At 54.4% G+C, this 20,768-nt stretch overlaps 1 protein-coding gene across 4 annotated transcripts in view; it reads right to left on the bottom strand.

Moving 5' to 3' along the window:
• EPHB2 (EPH receptor B2) overlaps positions 1-20,768 on the bottom strand; it is a 98,468-nt gene that overhangs the window by 60,784 nt on the left and 16,916 nt on the right. For all 4 annotated transcript variants that reach the window (XM_062626340.1, XM_062626338.1, XM_062626336.1 and 1 more), the window contains exons 2-3: positions 6,519-6,583; positions 2,017-2,701 (exon numbers count right to left, since the gene is read on the bottom strand). In XM_062626340.1, the coding sequence (XP_062482324.1) occupies positions 2,017-2,701; positions 6,519-6,583 (750 nt within the window). The remainder of the gene's footprint in view (positions 1-2,016; positions 2,702-6,518; positions 6,584-20,768) is intronic.

The following is a 20,768-nucleotide window of genomic DNA, read 5'->3' as shown; positions in this document are numbered from 1 at the left end:
GTCCTCGGTCTTCTGGGGGAAAGCAGAGGATGTGCCCCAGTCTGACACAGTCATGGGGTCCCATCCAGCCCCGCACAGGAGGAAAGAAGAAAGGGAAGAGAAAAAGGAAGGGGAAGAGGAAGGAGGAGGGGAAAGGGGAAAGGGAAGGTGAAAGTGAAGGGGAAGGTGAAAGGGGGATAGGGAAGGGGAAGGAAAGAGGCAGCCCCAGAGCCAGCTGCCCCACAGAGACATCAGGCTGCCGGCCACCCCGTGATTGATGCTGCTGGGGAGCGCAGGGCTGGTACACGCCAGCACCGGCTGCAGAAACAGCTGCCGAGGTACTGGACCTCCCCAAATCCTCCTGCTGCCAGGCAAAGAGGAGACCCAGCCTCTCCCTCCTGCCTGCTCCCTCCACCGTGGCCCCTGGCTCTGCCAGGCCAGAGCATGCATAAGGAGACCTGGGAGCCACGGGGCATGTGAGAGGATCATCCCTTGGCTATGCTGGCAGTGGGACCAGGGAGTGTCTGGAGCCTGAAGCTGCACCAGAGCAAAGTGCAGGGCTGGGTTCATGCAGGGGAAGTAAATCAGGTGAGATGGAAAAGCTGACACAAATCATTTTGGCTTTCTGGTGTTGCTACGAATGCTCACTCGCGTGTTGTAAAACACCCGTCTTCCCTTCAAGGCTGGGATTAGCCAGGCTCCCTTTCCACACTGTGCTGCAGCAGCGCTTCCTTGCTGTCCCCATCCCTGCTACAGCTGGACATGATCACCCTGAGCTTGGTGGGAAGAGATGTGCAGTGGCCCGGCGAGGAGCAGCTCAAATCACAAACATCAACTGACACCCACAGCACATCAGGAGCTGTAGTTCGATGCATAAACAGCCTAGCCCCTAGCAGGAGACGTGATGCCCTCTCCAAGGGGACAACCCAACCTACAGTCCCAACTGAGAATGGCCAGAGGCTGTCCAGGCCCCTCCATCAGCTCCCTCCCCATACTTGCTTGGTGTGACCCAGCTACCCCTTTCTCACAGCACAAAGAGAAGAGATGCAGCTCCTTCCTTGCACTCTGCAGTGCCCATGACGTATCTGTAATTGATCTCAGAGAAACCCCAGCACGATGATGCTATCAAAACTGTAATAGGGTTTTGATATTCAGCCATTTGCCAATCGCTGTGGTTTGCTCTGTGCATAGGACAGCAGCAGGTGCCCATTAAACGTGTCCCCAGCTCTCCCCAACAACCTCAGCAGCTCCTTCTAAACCTCCCCAAGCCCACACATGACATGGGAGGAGCAGAGAGATGAGTGTGGGCACGATGCTTTCAGCAAGTGTGGTGCTGAACCTCTCATTTCTGGGACCACAGTGGCTCCAGAGTACTCAGCTGAGCTGAGCAGGCACCCCCAGAGTCTGCTTTGAACATCTCTGTAGATGGCAGGAGAACATCTACAGGGCAGGAGGCCTCTGGCTGCTGCAGGAGCTCACCTCTTCACCTGGGCACCAGTGAGGCTGGCCCTGAACAGTCCATGATCATGTCCCACCCTGGGCCATTTGCACCTCACCATGCAAAAAAACACTGGAGACAACTTGCTCCCTCCCAGGACATCACCTTTGGCTGCCTGCTCCCCACATCCCAGAAGCGTTTCAGGTCATGGCAAGGCCCAGGGCACAAACTGAAGTGAAAACAGCCTCAGTATTTTGCGAGGTGACTGCAGATTGGTGGCACACACCTCAGCTACACACACGTGTGTCCCTCCGAGACCTGGAGAGCATCCTGGACCAGCTGCCTCTGAGGACCCAAAGGTTAACGCAGAGCCTCTGCACCAGATGGATGGTCCCAGGGCACAAACTGAGGAGCTGGAGGAGTCAGCATCCATACACACGCTCCTCTCCCATGCCCCCACATGCTCCTCTCCCACCCCAGCCCAAGGAGGTTGCTCCCAGGCAGCTCATGCACATCCCTGCTGCAAATCCCGACTGCCCCATGGGCACAGCCACCGGCCCCAAGGCACTGTGCAGTGTGAGACCGAAGCCAGCAGTTACCTCTGCAAACAGTCCCATTTTCCACTGACTCGTAGCCTGCCCGGCACATGCAGCGGCCGATGGGCACCAGCCACTCGCCATCACCGTTGCAGTACAGCTTGATGGGCACATCCACCTCCTCCGCGTTGGCGATGCACGTCCCCCGGGCTGCCACCAGCGAGGTGCTCTCCGCTCCTGAGAGGGTCTCCTGGAAGACGGCCCCATTCTGGATCACACGAGGACACTTGCGGTAGAAGACACGGACGGCAATCAAGGACATGCAGCCCCCATAGTCCTGGAAGGCCAGGTAGAAACCGTTCTTGGAGACAGGCCCAAAACTGCGCACCTCGGTGTTAATCTTCATCACCCGCCCACCTAGGTCCACCTGCGAGAAGCTCTCATCGGCAGCGATTGTGTCCACTTTCATCCAAGGATTCTCCATCCAGTTAGGAAAAGTCTTGGTGGCTGAGTCAAAGTCCGACTCGAAGTAGTAGAGGTTAAAAGTCTCCTTACAGGAGCCTGGGACGTTAGGGATGCTGCTGCAGTCCCGGACGGAAAATTTCATCTCCACGTGGATGCGGTGTGCTCCTCGCCTCCGGATGTACTTGGTACGGAGCCAGTTGTTCTGGCTGGATTCAAAGACGTTGCACACCTGGTAGGTGCGAATTGTGTTCATGTTCTCGTCGTACCCGCTCACCTCTTCCCACTGCAGACAGGACACAGGAAATCAAAGGCTTGCACCAAACTACTGTTCCCAACCCACCTCACCTCTTCCCAACCCCAGACTTGGACAACGCCAGCTGCCCCACGCTGCGCCCACCCCACCACCTCACCCAGCACTGCTCCAGCATCACGCTGCAAGCAGCCTATACCAACACCTCCATCCTGCTCTGGCAGGGCTTCACCCTCACTGCCTACATGGCCGGCTCCACTCTGTAGGAACAAGGTGGCCCAAGCCCTCCGTAGAGCTGGGGGCCATCTCAATGCCAGGAGCACCATGCTCCATGCCTGGATTTACACTAAAGCACCTCTGCTGCGTGGCAGAGCATGGCAGGGCCGTGCACCATCTCTGCAGGCAGTAATGCCTTTAGCAGGGGCTCCTGCCCGTGGGCTGCACTGCTCAGCAGAGCATCACAGCAAAGGAACACGATGCCTTCAGCAGATGTATTCCCACCGGTGCCGCTGCAGTTACAGACGTGGCAGACAGGACCCGGAGCGCGTAACGCGGCCATAAAATACCTCCTCTCAGCCCAAGGACTGGCTGTGCAACAGGCCCATAGCCAGCGGCCTCTCCCCATGGGCAGGAGGGAAGGTTTATGGGGGCCAGGCTGATCCCACTGTGTACCCACAAAGGGAGATGCTGAGTTAGATCCTGCTGGTAGCTCTTATCCTCGCCCCTTCAAAGGCCAACATGTTCTGGAGTCCCTCCTGCAGGTTTACATAGGGCTCAACCCCAGCTGTCCTAAACTGCAACTACGGGATGCCCTATGAGCAATGGCATGACAGTAACATCCTTCTCAGCGAGACACCTGGAGCTGACATTTCCCCATAGGAAGCTCAGCCCAGCTCCCCAAGCTGACTAACAGGTAACTCTGGAGGAGCCTCTGAAATGTCTGGGGCTGCTGTGACACCTCCTGGTCCTGTCCTGCTCCTTGCCCTTTCCCCAAGCTGGTTTTTAACAAATCCTTCAGCTCTTGTTGTTGTCTCCATCCTTTTTAGGATGGGGAGACTTCAGGATGGGTGATGACCAGACAAGGGCAGAGCTGCAGGCAGTAACCGGCCACTGCTCCCCTGTGGTGAGCACAGATTGAAAACAAAGCACCTCCCACCTGGCTCACCAGAGCATCCCCCCAGCCCAGACCTTGCAGGAGTGCAGAGCATCTCTCTGTGCTGCCCGCTCCCCACCAGCAGCACCCTCCTGATGTTGGTGGCAGGGACCGGGATGCAGCTAGTGTGTGACAGTCCCAGCCAGCTGGAATGGCTTCCAATTAATTTGTTCATAAACCTCCTCAAGTGGAAGCCGAGCTGCTTCCCATGGACATCAGACCCTGAGCACAACCCTGCCCTGGAGGCAGGATCATGACACCCAGGGCAAGGTAGCCCCACAGCCCAGGTCCAGCACCAACATTTGGCACAGAAAACATCAGGAGCAGAGCATCCCCAGCCCTCAGCCTGCACCCAGGACTGTAGAGGGAGGCTCAGGGGATGAGAGACAGATTGCTCCTCGCACATCAAGGCTAACAGCCCAACAGAAGGCTGTCAGGGAAGATCCCCAAACAGCTCCAACCACTTCTGATTGGCAGTGACTGGAAATCTGCTGCCATCGCTGGGGGAGGAGGAAAGCATCCTCACAAAACACGGGGGGAAGATTTGCTTTCTCTTCCAGAAATAACTCAGTGTGGTAGTGGAAAATTGCAGGATCTCCACCTTTTTTAGGGCACTGGCTGGGAGCAGGTGAAGGAATCAAAGGCAAGACATAGGGAAGCAATTCCTTCCTCTGCCCTGCCTCTGATTTGGCTCTCCATCACCTTGACACCCACTCTGAAAGAGCACCAAGACCTGGAGATGCCCAGTACTGCCCCATCTACACCTGCAGGGCCCCCAGGGAGGGCTCAGGACATGAGTTTGAAGAGCTCACCCCTGGTCAGGCAGGAGCAGCACACGGTGGAAGGAGAGTCTCTACAGGTAGGGGATGAACAGCAGATGGTGGAGGTAGGCATAGGAACACTTACAAGCAACAGGGGAGCTCCACAGTGAGGGAAAAAAACAACTGTTTGGGCTTTTGGACCTTTAATAATCATCAGTGAGGCAGTAAATGGGAAGCAGATTTTGTCTCCCGGATGATGCTGACTGCACCAACCTTGCCAGTCCCTCATGGGCAGGATAACCTTTGTCCTGTCAGTGGGCACGAGGCCACCCCGGGAGAAGCTGCAAAGGCACTGCAGCATCAGCATCCACACCCCACATCCCACCCGCGATGGGAGGCCATCCCACCACCACCAGCAGGGCTGTGCTGGACTTCCTAGACGGGCATCCACATCCTGATGGGGACAAGGACGTGGGAGCACCCTGGAGGTGAGGATCGAGACAGCCAGCATCCTCCTACATCCCTGCAGCAGCGAGCAGGGGGGGTGGCTCCCAAGCCAGGAGAGAAAGTCACCCCCATACAGCAGCCCCTGCGCTTCCTTGATGCTTAATTAGAAGCCTCTCCCTTTCTCCTCGCTCTCTAATTAACATGCTGGGAGCTCAAAAGAAGAAGGCAGCACAATAATACGGGGAGACGGCTTCCAGCCGGCCCCGGCCTCATTACCGCAGGGCCGGGGAGCGGGAGCAAGGCGTGCTTTACATATGGAAACACCGCAAACAAGAAAGGCTGGGCGAGGAGAGAAAAAGACTTGACCTCTGCTCCTGCCTATTGTGTGCCCATCATCCCCCTTTGGCGGCCGGGCCAGCGCTGGGGAGGCGCCAGGCTCGCAGGCAGGCGTGGGGCTTTCTCATGGTGATGGGGACCGGTGCCGGCAGCGCCTGCAGCCCAAGCACGGCAGGGCTGCTCGGGAGCTGGGTTTAATCTCCCCAGCAGAGGCTTTTCTTGGCTGTTTCTTTTCTTCTGCCAAGTCAGCCTAGTGAGGGGGCTTGCTGTCATCTTCAGGGTGAGGCCCACAAAACATCTTCATCCTGCCCCTGCGGAGGGCTACCATCAGCTCCCATCTCTGCACAAGGCGATGGGGAGCATCTCCAGCCTTTGCCCAAGCTGGATTGGGCCATTCAAGCCTGGGGGTGTTGAGGACTGAGGCTCCACGCTGCTGCTGGCCACTGCAGCCAGAGCTGGGCAGCACCTTGATGCCCCACACAACTGCTGTAGGTCATGGAGGTGGCTGGGACTGCTCCAGCTTTGTGTCGTGAGCAGAAAGGTGCAGAGATACCCTACCTTGTTCAAGCTCTTCTTTAAAGAAGCTTGCTCTGGGTGGCTTGGAGAACTCTTGGTACCAGCAAAGCAGAGAGACAGTCGCTGCTGAGCCAGCTAATGTTCCTCCATGAGATGCCAGGAATGCTGGACAGTCATTTCAGGACTTATTAAATGGCTGCTGTGGGTGCAACCTTGCAGGTCAGTGCCCCCATCCTTTTCTTTTCAAGTGATGGGCAATGGGATAACAAGTGAGATACTGGGGATAAATGACAGCGGCCTCAGCATTTCATTTGTCCCCCTTCCTGATTTTTAAGTGGCTGCAGATCAGTTTTATAGAGTATGATTCCTCCAATACCACACTGGCCTGATGCTATAGGGTGAGAATTAGACTTCTCCAGCACTGGGGTATCTTTTGGACGCATCACCTTCTAGAGAACTACTGGAAACCCCAACTGTCACCCACCCCCTCTTGTGCTTTTCCCACTTGACCTCTTCACATGGTCAAGGCACTTTGCTTCAGTGGCTGACTTCTCTTGAGCCAACCCACCTACATTCATGTGCAGCAGGAGACCCCAGACCAGGCTCCAGGCCCCCCCGATGCAACCGGATCACTCACCCCTGACGGAGGATGCACCGTCCAGCCCAGCTCCGCCGTCGCTGTTGTGGAGTCCATCAGCGTCTCTGCAGGAAGAAGGTGAAACAAGAAGTCAAGCCTGAGGCAGGAGAAGGGGAAGAAAGTGAAGAGGAGCCAGAACAGGACGGCAGCCATGGAGCCCAGCCTGTGCTGTACTTTCTGGCCAGCCCTTAGCTGTGGAGGAGCCAAGAATTGGTCTCTCCACCCATCTGCTTCCTCATCCATTGCCCATTTCTCCCTGGCCCCCTTGTCTTCTGCAGTGTATGGCAGCATTCACCCTTCAACCCTTCAGCCCGGGTGGGCTTTGCTCTTCAAAATGCAGAAGCAGGGTAGGACAGCCCCAGAGCAGCTCTGCTGCTCAGACAAGAAGCCCAGCTTGAGCCAGTTTCTTCCATCCCCTCTGAAGTTTCTGTTGCAAAAGTGGGATGTTTTGTTCTGCGTGGTAGGCAGAATCCTCGGTGATGCTGTAGCACATGGGAAGGAACAGCACTTTTAGGACTTAAAAGTACTAAAAAATTAAACTGATGTTAAACCTGTTTTCCCAGGTGATTTGGGTTGAAATAGGTCAAGCGATGCTGCTGCCAGTACCACAGAGGAGAAGTCTCCCTGAGCCACACAGGTAGCAAAGATTCCTTATCCTTTCCACAGCTTGTCACACTTCCAGTACCAAAGTCCTTCTCATCCCAAATAGCTACAGGTCAGCCTAACGACACTGATGGCACAAGAAAGGATGCTCAGGTTATGGCACCCCAATACTTGGGCTAACCTGCTCAGGTTCTTCCCATCCAGCACAGGAACAGGCAGATGGCTCCATCAGAAATACACTGGACAGACACTTCCATGAGTGGTTTCTGCAGCCTGGGTGACTGTCCATCCTCCAGGTCTGCAGTTGCATGCTCACTGCAACACAGGGATTTGTCTGCACTATGCCCAGTGCTGACAATTTAAGAAAATAGGACAATATTCCAGTGTTTAGGAAATGGAGTTCAGAAATCACACCCAAAGGGTCCACCACACCAAAACTGGGCATGGGAGAAGTGTGATGCTCGTGGGACAGGCTGTGCAGGCCGGCATACAACCATTCTGTGGCTGAGACCAAGGTGATGCCCACAGAAGAAATTCTACTCCTCTACTCTATAGGGAGAATGTGAACGTGCCTCTGATTTTAGAACACACACTTGGGATGCCAACCACATGCTGGGAAGCATCCGTCACACACACAAGCAAGACAAATACAAAACTCAGCCTGCAGCTTCACTCTCCCTGCCCTCCCAGTCAGTGCAGGACAGGCAGGGAAAACATCCAGCGTCAGGGATCTCAAGCAAAAGTACCTTATGCACAAGACGTGCACACCTTCCCATCAGCTCACAGAGAGGGATCAACCCCAGTACAGTAGAGCTCTCCCCACCATCCCATAACCCATCAAACGCTGCTACTTCCTATGGCCACACACAGATGGAGAGTTACTGGCTGTAACTGTGTCCCGTTGCTGCTCCTCACCCTCAAAACCCAAGCGTAGGGGCACAAACCCCTCAAAAGCAGCTCCACCTCCTCCACTTTCACTGTGTGGAGCAACAACAAAGGAAGAAAAGCTCAGCCTTGAGCAGACACATCCTTTAGGGGACAAGCCTGGAAGCAGAACCGAGCCCTCAGCCTGTCCAAGGGCGCACATTAGCTCCCCTTTTCCCATCACCCAGCCAAAGAGTGCCTCAGCACAGATACATACTCCTTGCACCTACTTCTGGCAGTAAATCACTTTCAGACTGTGGGTTGTTCGTTACTCCTGGTTAGAGCCAGAGGTTTCCAGTTCACAGGAAACCAGGATTTCAAAATCTGGTTTGATTCCAAGAGTAAAAAGCAAAAACAGTGCTTTCCAAACTTTCCCACTAGGAAGAGTTCTGGAAAACAGCTAGTCCAGAAATGTTGTCGCTCAGATTTATGAAACTTCTTTCTCAACTGAATATTGGTTTACATAGGTTGATAATAGTGTTTATTTTATCAGGGGATCTGGCTTTTTCATTAAAACACCAGTGGCACTTTGATCTGAAAGGAAAACACCATTTTTCACCCAGTGCTAGCTAGAACCTGCACTGATTTACAAAATAAACCCTTAAATTTGTTACTTTAACTATCAGTGACAGTGGTGCACAGTAAATACATTAACACCAGTGACTACCACGTAAAACAAGTTGTACTCTAAACCAATACCAATAATTCCCCAAATAAAAACCATCTTTTGAAGCATTTTGCATTTTTAGAAGCCTGTTATTTAATGAAAACACAATTGTTCCTGGTGCATTACTGCAGAGCACGCTGACCACAGCCATTGCCTCCTAACCTCAGCTGAAAACCTGTGCATCTCCTCAGAGCTCTGCACTTACCCTAGCTGGCCCAAGGCCATCTTGTTTTGACCCAAGCCAAGGAGGAGCAGAAATGTGCAGGTTTTTCCAATGGTCAATTATTTCCTCATTAAAGAAAAAAGAGATCTTCCATTAATTTTACTTTGAATTTACCCTGTGTGCCTGCCAGCTATTAGATTTCCTTTCACTTGCATACAGACTCGCCTACCCAAAGCTTCCTTTCCCTCTTGCGGCGCTTAAGGGTGGCAAAATGTCATCTCCAAGACAACTACATTAGCTGAGCTTCCTTACTCTTCCACCCTGAAACAAGTTCCTTTCTTTGAGGTTCCTGTTTATCAGCCTTCTTTGTGTAGAGTGGATGACAAGCCTGTGGTCCCCACTTTTGCAAGGCCTTCCTACCAAATGGCTGCCCTGCCTGAAGTCCCTTTGGGGATCAGTTACATGCTAGAGCTTAGCAGTTTTGCCTGAATCAGAGTGAACCCAGTCAGCAGCAGCACTGACTGCAAAAGTGAACGTGAATCCAGGACAGATTTCAGTGGTGATGGTGGATTTGCTCCATCCACTGACAGTTGACTTCAAAACACCTTATTGCCCAAGTAATGCCTGCCATAGAGTCATCCTGCTTGCATACGTGGCCAGGAGCATCCTCACCCTACACCCAAGGGCCACGTGGTCCTCCAGGGAAGATCACTGTCTCATCACTGAGAAGCTCCTTATTTCCAGACAAAAGCAGCACACTAATTCATTTCTCCAGCAAGCAAAATCAGGAGTGATGCTCAACAGCAACCCCAGGCTCAGACCTGCTCAGATCTCCACAGCAAGAGGCATTGAAGGCCCCATGAAGACACAGCCAAGCCCTGCTCATAGAATCATAGAATAGTCAGGGTTGGAAAGGACCTTAAGATCACCCAGTTCCAACCCCCTGCCATAGGAAGGGACACCTCACACTAAACCATCTCACCCAAGGCTTCATCCAACCCAGCCTTGAACACCACCAGGGATGGAGCATTCACAACTTCCCTGAGCAACCCATTCCAGTGCCTCACCACCCTCACAGGAAAGAACTTCTTCCCTATACCCAATCTAAACTTCCCCTGTTTAAGTTTTAACCTGTTATCCCTTGTCCTATCACTACAGTCCCTAATGAATGAGACCTCACTTGGAGTACTGTGTGCAGGTCTGGTGTTCTCAACATAAAAAGGACATGGAACTGTTGGAACAAGTCCAGAGGAGGCCATGAGGATGATCAGGGGCTGGAGCACCTCCTGTATGGAGGCAGGCTGAGAAAGTTGGGGCTGTTCAGCCTGGAGAAGAGAAGGCTGCGTGGAGACCTCAGAGCAGCTTCCAGTATCCGAAAGGAGCCTATAAGGATGCTAGGGAAGGACTATTCATATCCTGCTCCAGGCACCCAACAGGACCAACTGCTGGATGGGCACCCCCAAGCCCATCTGTTAGCGCCCTGCCAGCTGTGGAGACAAGGTGCCTGCTACAACCATCAATCTGGGCAGCTTCACTCACTGTCACAGCCAATGCTTTCACAGTGCCATCATCATCACAGAGAGCAAACCCGCACGGCAATGGGGTGGGCGGCGTGTCCGGTGCCTCGCGAGAGCTGCAGCTCAGCGCAACGCTCTCTCCAGAGCAGCGTTTCCTCAGTGGTGTTGTTTGTGTTCCTCCCTCCCGTGTGTTTATCTGCAGATTCACGTGCTACCCACGGCGTTATAAATAAACCTGCAGCTGCTCAAAGCCAGCAGACGCAACCCTGGCCCACTTCCCACCAGCAACCGCACTGCTCCCCACGGGGCAGTTAGGAGATAAGTGCCTGTCCTTTTCACTTTGAAGATGCTTTCAATAAGCAACTTTCTGCCGGCGCTGTGGCCCGTAGCCGGCACTGCTGCATGCCGGGCTCTGCCTCTAGCACTCTGCATCTAAAGATCACCACCGAACCACCACCTCCAGATGCTCGACAGCCACGCTGAGACACCATCAACTGCAATGCCAATGAGCTGGGGGAGGGAGGGAGCAGCTCCTACGCTGCTCAGCCACAAGTGAGATGCTGCTGCAGGAGTTCCTCCCATCTGGTCAGGTCAGGACTGAGACTGGCAGGCAGACTTAGGAGGGGAAGACAAGACTGGGATCACACTGGGTACCGGCAGTGATTGGAGACACCAGCATGGCATCGCCAGGGCTGGGGATGGAGTGACAGCACCAAGGAACAGTGGCAGAGAGGCTGGACGGGCAAGGGATTAACAGTGGAGCTGTGCATGTAGCAGACACACTCCTCTGTGTCCGGAAAAATAACTGCCATGGAGTTCTGCCAATTCAGACCAATTTAGAGCATCTGGGGCCTGGGTTTCTCAGAAGCCCTGGCAAATCCTTCACATTCACAGGCTGCAAACTCATCCAGATAAAGAAACAGCTGGACAAATAAATAGCCCCACACATAGCTGGAGCCTCCACCCTCATTTTTCCACCCACAACTTTTTCCCTTCCCCTTTCACTTCACAGGCCAGCTCCTCCCCCAGGGTAGGAAACATGCCAGCATTTTAAGCCTGGTATAACATTAACACAGCGAGCAGGCTTCTCCATTGACTGAGGATCGTATCAGCTGTGCCCAGTGCTGGACATTCAAAGCTGGTAAGAAGTTGCCCAGCCTGGTTTGTGTTGGAAGGGACCTTAAAAAGCTCCTCCAGCTCCAACCCCTGCCACGGGCAGGGACCCCTTCCACTAGAGCAGCTTGCTCCAAGCCCCTGTGTCCAACCTGGCCTTGAACACTGCCAGGGATGGGGCAGCCACAGCTTCTCTGGGCACCCTGTGCCAGCGCCTCAGCACCCTCCCAGGGAAGAGCTTCTGCCTCAGAGCTCATCTCAGTCTCCCCTCGGGCAGGTTAAAGCCATTCCCCTTGGCCGGTCCCTACATCCCTTGTCCCAAGCCCCTCTCCAGGTTTCCTGCAGCCCCTTCAGGCACTGGAGCCGCTCTAAGGTCCCCCCTTAAGGAGCCTTCTCTTCTCCAGGCTGCCCCAGCCCAGCTCTCTCAGCCTGGCTCCAGAGCAGAGCTGCTCCAGCCCTCGCAGCATCTCCGTGGCCTCCTCTGGACTGGCTCCAACAGCTCCACATTCCTTTTGTGTTGGGATGCTGCAGGGTGGCTCAGCGCCGGAGCCCAGCAGGACCGGGATCCACACAAACTCCTTCATGCAGGCAGACGTGCTCCTGAAACCACGCTTCCAGCCTGGCCCCAGGCACAGCCACCGCATCCCCATGCAGGAGGGGGCCAGCTAATGAGAAACCCGTCTGTCCCCCGCCCTGAGGAGCCCCTGCCACAGATGTATTTACCCTTCCACGAGCTGAAAAGCCCTTCTCTGCCTCTTGTGCTTTACTGCAGTCTTAGTACAGTAGTTTTGCCAGCAAGAGTGGAGAGGGGCTGAGCAAACCCAGTGGCCCTTCCCCGCAGCCCCGAGCTTTGCTTTGCCTGGCCGATGGCCAGCGGAACAAACTGAAACCCAATCCCCCCCCGGCCGATCCGTTGGCGCAGGAACAGCACGCTGCATTGTGAGCCGGCGGCTACAGGATATTTTGGATACTTCACTCGGGGATCCACTTAAACTCCAAGAGGGAGAGTGATTGATAGGGAGCGAGAAGAGGCAGTTGACAGAGCTGGGATGGGGACCGCCAGCATCCCGCCCTGCAACCAGAGCCCCAAAGGCCACATCAAGGGCAGCGGGATCAGGTCTTGCTGGTGCTGCCGGTGCAGACAGGCACCTGGTCAGTCAAAGCCTGTCCCTAAAACATTAGGTCCAGCCAGATCCAGAGAGTAAGAATAAGCATCTCCATCTGACCCGCCAGGCAGACCCCCAGGCTGATGATAGTCCTGGGGGCTCACAAGGCACAGAGAGGAGGCCTGACCCCATACACTGCTAGCAAGGGAAAGATGTCACCACTTCTGTGGAGACACAGAGCCTTCCTGGCCCCTTATCTCATCAGAACATCACTCCCCAAACCTGCCTGACAGCCCTGAGACTCACAGAGCCAGCGGGGGATTGAGGGATGATGCTGGGACACCTTCACCCATTGACTGGGTGATGCTCAGCTGCCTGTGACACCCAGACAGAACCGGTGTCAAACAAAGGGACATCTCCTGCCCTTAGCACAGCAGCCCCACTGGAACCTCCCCATGCTTTTCCCCACCTTGCTGGTGGATGCTGCCATGAGCTGGACTCTGCTTTCCCCATTCCCACCTACATCCTTCCCTTCACTTCCCCTGATCCCCCACACCTTGTCTGACCACCCACATCACTGTCCTCAGGGGAGCAAACCCAGGGCTCATGCTGCTGTGCAGAGGGGGGAACCACTGAGGCCCTTGCTAGACTGAGAAATACAGAAAGCAGGGTTTGGAGCAGAGCTGCCCCTGGCCATGGGGCATGCAGCAAACCAGTGCGTGAGCCAGGAGCTGGGGCTGAGCACTCCGCAGAGAGCAGCATCCTGCTTGCTAAGCTCCAAGAGCGAGGAATTGCCCCTCTCAGCTGCCCCTACGGCCCAGCTCTGGCTCTGAGAAGGTCTCTGCTGAAGGAGCAGCTCAGCTGGATGCAGGGAATGACCATGCTCCATCCGGCTGCCACATTGCCACATATCACAGCAGATGCATCCTTTCTGCCCCCAGTTTCCTGACACCCTCCGCCCCAGAGGTCAGAAGAAACACAATAACCCCACCAGAGACCCCTGAAAGCTGCTCCAGCAGCACCAGGGACCCACAGTCCTTGCTGGTAGCATCTGTCCCAAAAGGAGCCGGGGCTTGTAGGTGGTCCGGGTTCAGGCAAGGGCAGGCTGCTGGAAGACACAATGCAGATGCTAAATGCCAGCGAGCAGGGGCCCTCCTGCTGCTGCCGGGAACGCGGTAGCCACACAGAGAAGACACAGATGCAGGCGTTTAACAGCCATTGCTACTGTCAGCGCTAATGACTCCATCCCTGCAGTGGCACCGGCCCCATCCTTGCAAGACACCATGCGGGAGGGAATCCCAGGTGCAGGGCACCTCATCTCCCTCGATACCCCAGACCCACTCTCCTGTGTTCCATTCACAGCACGCTGTGCCCGCAGACCAACTCCTCTGCATCCCTGAGCACAGGGCCGAGGTGACCTCAGGAGATTTGGGATGCAGCAGGAAGCCCGGAGGCTGCAGAGCATTACTGGGTGCCGGAGCACATGCCCCATATTCATCCCTTTACCCTACTAACCTCTGCCCGTTACCCAATGCAATGAGCACTGAGGGTAGCAGCAGGAATGACACACAGCTGGATTTTGGGCAGCTCTGCCTGCCCTTCCCCTTGGGCCACCCGTGCCCAGAGCAGAGCCAGTGTGTGCAGCAAGCCCCTGTCTCACCTCCCAGCACTGCTGGCACTAAATGAGGTTTTGTCACCCTGCATGGTGGCATGGGCTGCAAGCAACTTGTTCCCAGCAGGCTCCAGAGCCCTGCTCAGCATCCCAATTGAGCTATCCCTAATGGGCTTCAATTTTAATTTGCTTTTATTGGAAAACACAGATGGTGAACCCCCCCTCCTGCCTGAACATATATGGGGTAATAACATTTACAGGGGAAAGATATTACCTCCAAACGCAGCCGAAGCCCCACCATCACACGGTGATGCTCAGCTGTGCCACACAGCCCCGTGCCCAGCTTATAAAGGCAGGTCCACACAGAGCCACCAGCATGGTGTGGGCAAGGGGAGGCAGCACCAGCATCCAGCAAAGGGGACTTAAAGAGCAGGACCAGCCCCTGGTGCAACCAAGCAAGCCTGGCAGATTAACCTGGCTGGGTCTCCGTAAAGCATCCCAGAGCAGAGGGATGCTCAAAGCTGCTGCCTAGGGCTGAAGGGGCTCACTGTGTACCCCCCCTCCAGCCTGGGCCAGCCCCTACTGCAGCTCCCCAGTTGTTCTGAACATGCCTGGCTCCAACCAGCAATTCAGGTCAGAACTTGGGCTGCACGCACTCCAGCACCCAAAACCTGCTGCTGTGGATGCTTCCACACATCCAGCAGTGCTGGTGCTGCCGTGCAGAGCCCCAGATCCCCTTTCAACAGCCTCCGCCACCGAGCACAGGGAGCCGGGTGAGGATGCTCTCCAGCACGCAGCCCTGGCTCTGTCATTCCTGTTTGCCACTGTTCTCACATGCAAACATGCTGCTGGCTGGCAGCAAGCAGGAATGGCTCAGGAGGAGCCACAAGGCCAGCCAAGCTGCAGAGGGATGCCCTGTGCCCTGGATCAGGCTCCCAGCCACAAGAAGCCTCTCCCTGGGACACACACAGGAAATCCCAAAACCCCTACGAGGAGCTTGTCTTCCTTCTAGCCCCTCCCAAGGCCAGAGCATCTCTTCACCATCATCCCCTTGTTATCTCTGGGGCTTTGCTCACAGACACAGAACACAAACCCTGCCTTCCCTCCGGGCCCCCTGCCACAGATAAAGCCACAGAGGAGCCGGCACTGCTGGCGCTGGGTATTTTTAGAAAGCTGTAAATGTTTCCTGCATTGGGAAAACCCCATCCTCAACAGCTCTCCACGGAGAAGGCTTCCTCTTTCATGCCCAAGTAACTCATTACACGCTCATAAAACCTCAGCAGGCAGCAGGCTGAACCAAGGGGATGGTCCACCGGTGGATGCTTCAAGGCTCCTGCTTGCTGGCAGCCCTACCCGGGCAAGGGATGTGCTCCCTCATAGACTCATGGAATGGTTTGGGTTAAAAGGTACCTTAAAGCTCATCCAGTTCCAACCCCTCCTTCCACTAGAGCAGGTTGCTCCAAGCCCCATTCAACCTGGCCTTCAAGCCCTCCATCCATCGTAGCACTGCCCATCAAGCATGAGCCAGACAGCTGCCCTCCATCAGGAAAGAGCATCCCCCTAAGCAGCTAAGACATGGGCTGTGGGACCACAAGCAGAGCTGCCATCACCCACAAGGGCTACACTGAGGAGCTGAGTGATCACAGTCCATGCTGGGACATATCTGCATGTCTGCAGACCAGCAGCAACCGGAGCAACAAGGAAGGTGGCAGCAACTTATGAAACTGCTCTGCTGCTCACGCAACCGATGGAGAGCACACGCTGGGGTCCAAGTTGTCACTGGGATGGGGTCCTGGAGACCCCAATGGTCATGGGGATGAATTCCCATCACAAAACGAGTAAACCCAGTGTGGGTAAAAGCAGAGCAAAGCTTGTTTTGCGGGCTGAAGAGGTGCACATCAATGAACCAGGCACAAGCGGTTGCGTAGGTACAGGCAACCCTAATCTGGTTACATGAATGTGGGAAGAGATTTTTGCACCCTCCAAAAAGAAACACAGCCAGAGGTGGAAAAAGAGGCAATTTCCAAAGTTGAAAGGGATTATTAGCAAAAATTGATTAGGGTGGAAATGTAAACAAAAACAATGAAGAGTAATTACAGCTTAAGAAGGCTTTGCCAAAATCTCATAAATCTGAAAGCAGAAAAGAAGGCGTCTTTAGCTTAAAATTATCTTGGCTTTGAATAAAAGAAAAAACTGCAGTAAAAATAAACATATTGTATAAATTAAAGCCGGGGGAAGTTGGCAGCACAAAATCAGCAGTTACACGATGCAGACAAGTTGCGAAAGGAGGTATCAATGAAAGAAACTCCACTGCCAGGAAACAGAAAGGAGAGGAAAAAGTTTAAATGCACCAAAAGCAAACGCAACCGGAGCGGTGGAAATGCGAGTCCATGGGGACGCTCAAGTGTGAAGTCAAGCAGCAAAACAGATGCCCCAATGCACTGGGATAAAACAAGGGCAGAGCCAGGAGGGATGAGAAGCTGCAGCTCTGAGCTGGAGAGCAGCAGTGGCCAGGGAATGCCGAGAGCCATGGACCGGCCTCAGCCCCTTTGCTGGCAGCATCCTGACACCGGGCCCCATCCAGGAGCGAAGGATGCATGGGATGCGCAATGGTGGGGCCACGTTAGCAACTCTGCAGTTGTTTCCTAACAAACAGCAGCAGCATCCTCAAGACAACTATTTTCTCTCATTCATTCTCTTTCATAGGGTCAGGAGAGCCCCTAAAGACTCCTGGGGTGAGGACAGCCCCAACACCAGTAACACGCCTCGCCCAATGCTTTTTGCTGTGCACCAAGAGCAATCTGAGGATGGGGAATGATTCTGCAGCATCTCACAGGGCTGGTGGAAAGAAGCTCAGGCATCTCAGTCCAACCCCATCCCCACCACAAGAAGAGGGCAGCCTGGGCTTGGCCTCGCTGATCCTGGGAATGCCCCGTGGACCCACTGCAAAGCCATGCAGACATTTCCAGCTGCTCAGCAAACCCTTCCCAGAGCAGCAGGGTACTGAAAACACACGGTTGCTGCCTACAGGGAGGCTACAATGGCTCTACAGATACTGCAGGAGTCAAACCAGAGAGATGCCTGGGGCACCACCTGAGCAGCCAGGATATAAGACAACACAGAGAGCATCGGGAAGGGCAAATCCAGTGTCGAGAGCTCTCCAGAGCAAAAAAAAACCCAGTCAGGTCGGCCCCACACTCCCCATGCTGCATTGGCACTTTGTCAAGGAGGCACAGCAAGGGGGACACCCCCTGAGCAAGCTTTGAGGATAAAGCATCAGAGGTATCAGTGTGGATGCTGGACAGGCGCTGCATCCCGCTGCATCCCTTCTGCGTCCCTCTGTGCTGCAGGTGCCACCCCCAGCCACCTCAGACACAAGCATCAGGAGTGTCCTACAGGAGGCAGGGAAGGACAGACACATTCCTGCTCCCTCCCCACATGCAAAACCAACCAGCCAAGGAGAGAGCAGCCCTGCATCCTCTGAGCACCGAGGGATATGCAGAGAAACACCCCCAGCTTTGCAGGGTTTAGCAAGTGCTGTCCAAGCCTCATAAAAGCATCACACTTCCAAAATTCAATGTACAGGGAGGCAGAGGCATTACCTGACAACCCCCTCAGCCTTCACATGGGAAACCAGGCGAAAAGTCTTATGCAGGGAACGCACCAACCCCCAAATTCCCTACTCAGCATGAAGCAGCCTTTATAAATCAATGTCTGCAGGAGGAAAACACGTGAGGGAGCAGCAAGTTCATCCTCCCCTTGCTGCTGCACTCCTGATCATCCTCGAATCCCACAAGCGTGATGGAAGGGATCTCTGAAGGGCTCAAGTCCCACGTCCTGCTCAGGAAGGGACCCTGGTCTGAGCCATGGGGAACCACAAGCACCCTGCACCGCTGCCAGCACTGCTGGAGCAGCTGGGATGTGGGATAGACAGGGAATTTCTGGCAGGCAACAAGGGTAGCCTGAGCTGAGGGTGGCCACACAGATGTCCTCAAGCCCAGGCTTGCACACATAGCTGCATACACGGCCATCGTGTCTCCTCCAGAGCACCTGGGAGCACAACACGCCTGGAAAGATGGATGAGCGACAAGTGCCATGGAGAGCCAGAGGCTGTGATGCAGCCGAAGTCCAGATGTGACCCTCTGGCTACCTGTCCCCTGGCAGGCTGCTTACAAGCAGAGGGTGAGCACAGCTCAGGGCTCAGCAGCAGCATCGCTCCTCCGAACCTGGAAGCTGGAGCACATCCAGCTCATTGGATCCCAGCAGGTACAGAACCATGTCTGATGCCAGTCACCATCCACAGAGCATCATGGCTGGTGCAGCAGGAACAACAGTCCCATGGGAGATGGGCTCCTACCACAGGCAGCCTTGCAGGGCACCAGGGCTCTTTTCATCCAGCTGGAAACCCTTCCCTGCTCTGCTGACTTCAGTGAGCCCCTCTTGCCATAACATTACCTGGCTGCTCACCAAGAACACCGGGTGCCCACCGAGCTGCCCACCCCAAATGCACAAGGCAAGTCCCCAAAAACCCAGTATCCCAGTGGTTAGTGAAGGGGGGGGGACCAGCCGGTCCCAGCCCTGCCAGGAGCATGTCTGCACCTCATCGCACCCTAGGCAATGGAAAACATCTCCTCCTCGAGGTTAGAAATACCCCCTCGATTCATAGGAGGTGCATCTCCTGTCCATGGAGGATGCAGCATCCTCCTCCGTGTCTTCTGATTTATTCTGCCTGGAGAGCCGAGGCGCCGGCAGGATGCAGAGGGCTGCTGGCCCCATCCCTCCGCTCACACTGCCCGGATTTATGGATTAATAAAGCCCACTGGCTGAGCCTCTGTTCACTCCTCTCACAGAGGATAATTAACTCTATGCAGTTCTGACTCACAGGACGTGGATTTGGAGAACTTGGTAGAACCTTAAAGCTGCCCTGCTCCAAGCAAGTGATAACATTATCACACCAGGGCAGCATCGAGCCCAGGCATGTGTGCTCCACACAACCACTTGTCCCCATGCTGTGATGTCCCCAGGCCAGGACTGATGCCCAGAGGGAATCCGCAAGGAGCAAAGCCCTGCACCAAGGAGCTCAGGATGGATGGGAGAGGTGTGGGACAGGATGGAGCTGTGCCAGCCAAGGAGGTGACACTGCTGAGGGCCAGCGGGTTTCCACAGCAGAGGGGCTGGGTGAGTGTCAAACACAACAGTGGGACTTTTGGTGCCTCTTAGATAAGTTTTTTCCCTTCACAGAATCATGGAATGGTTTGAGTTGGGAGAGACCTCCAAAGCTCATCTAGTCTAATCCCCCTGCAATGAGCAAGGGCACCTTCCACTAGAGCAGGTTGCTCCAAGCCCTGTCCAACCTGGCCTTGAACTGCCCAGGATGGAGCATTCACCACTTCCTCGGGCAAAAAGGACTCTTCTTCCTTAACCAGCAGCAATGCATTGAGTCAGTTTAACCTGCACAGCCCAAACCCAACAGAGAAACCAGCAAATCTCTACCAGGAGCCACCTTCTCAAGGTGAAAACTGGTTTTGCCAGAGCATCGGAGTCCCAGAGCACCAAAGCAGGGCATATCTCCTGCTTATAAAGGCTGTTGTCATTGCACATCCTTTTAAACCCAGCCATTAGCAGTGTTTTTCAGTCCTAAAACACCCTGTTCAACTCATCTGACACTGCTTAACCTGGGGCAGAGAGAGTCTTGGACTCCCTTTCCCATTTCAGCAGGAAATCTGGCCAAGGCTCCTGAGGAAGACAATAGTGAGAGCCAGGGAGAGGTGAGTGCAGGGTGACCAGCATGCCTGAGCTGATCTGCCACAGCGGACTCTGCTGTCACCTCCTGGCTTCCATAGAAAGGACATGATCCAACCAAGCCATCATTGGTACATCGAGCCGTCAGAGCTGGGACCAGGACCAGCCTACACTGTAAACTCATCACAGAGCAGTTAAGCCAAAGAGAAAGCTGGAGAAGACATCTCAGTTCACATTAGTTCAGCTAAGCCACCCATACGCCAATATAAATCAGAAACATGCTCAGGACACGAAATGGTGCAACAACATGTGATGGAAAGTCAACATGTGATGGACACAGCCAACAACCTAACAGATTTCTGCTTCCTGCCCTGCCTGGAAGCAGTAGTGCCTTGTACCTGTCAATATCTGTCATTGTTACACTCTGTCATACCCTGGGATTGGTGAGGACAGGCTTGTTGCATAATTTTAATGCACAAAGTGCAATAAAGACCCTGAGGGTCTACAATTTCAAACCTCCTAATGACAAAGAAAGAGGGCTACATCACTGGATTGGAAGCATGTAATTGCCACGGCACTGATAATCACAGCCCATGTAGACCAAAGGGAGGACAGCCCAAACCTCAAATGGCTTTGCCCATTGTTCCAAACGCATTCATTTCTCAAATCTCATAAAATTCACAGGCAGAGTCAAACAGGAAACAGGAGCAAAAAGTAAAATGAAAAGCAGAGGGGTTTCGGACTAGATGATTTCAGAGATCCATCCCACCCCAAACCATCCCATGATTCTGTGACTCATAGAA

This window comes from Pezoporus occidentalis, unplaced genomic scaffold (assembly GCF_034315485.1).
Source record: "Pezoporus occidentalis ecotype Australia unplaced genomic scaffold, CSIRO_AGI_Poc_V1 ctg290, whole genome shotgun sequence".
NCBI lineage: Eukaryota > Metazoa > Chordata > Aves > Psittaciformes > Psittacidae > Pezoporus > Pezoporus occidentalis.
Note: the sequence above shows the minus strand (reverse complement) of the source record. Positions and strands in the feature narration are given on the sequence as shown.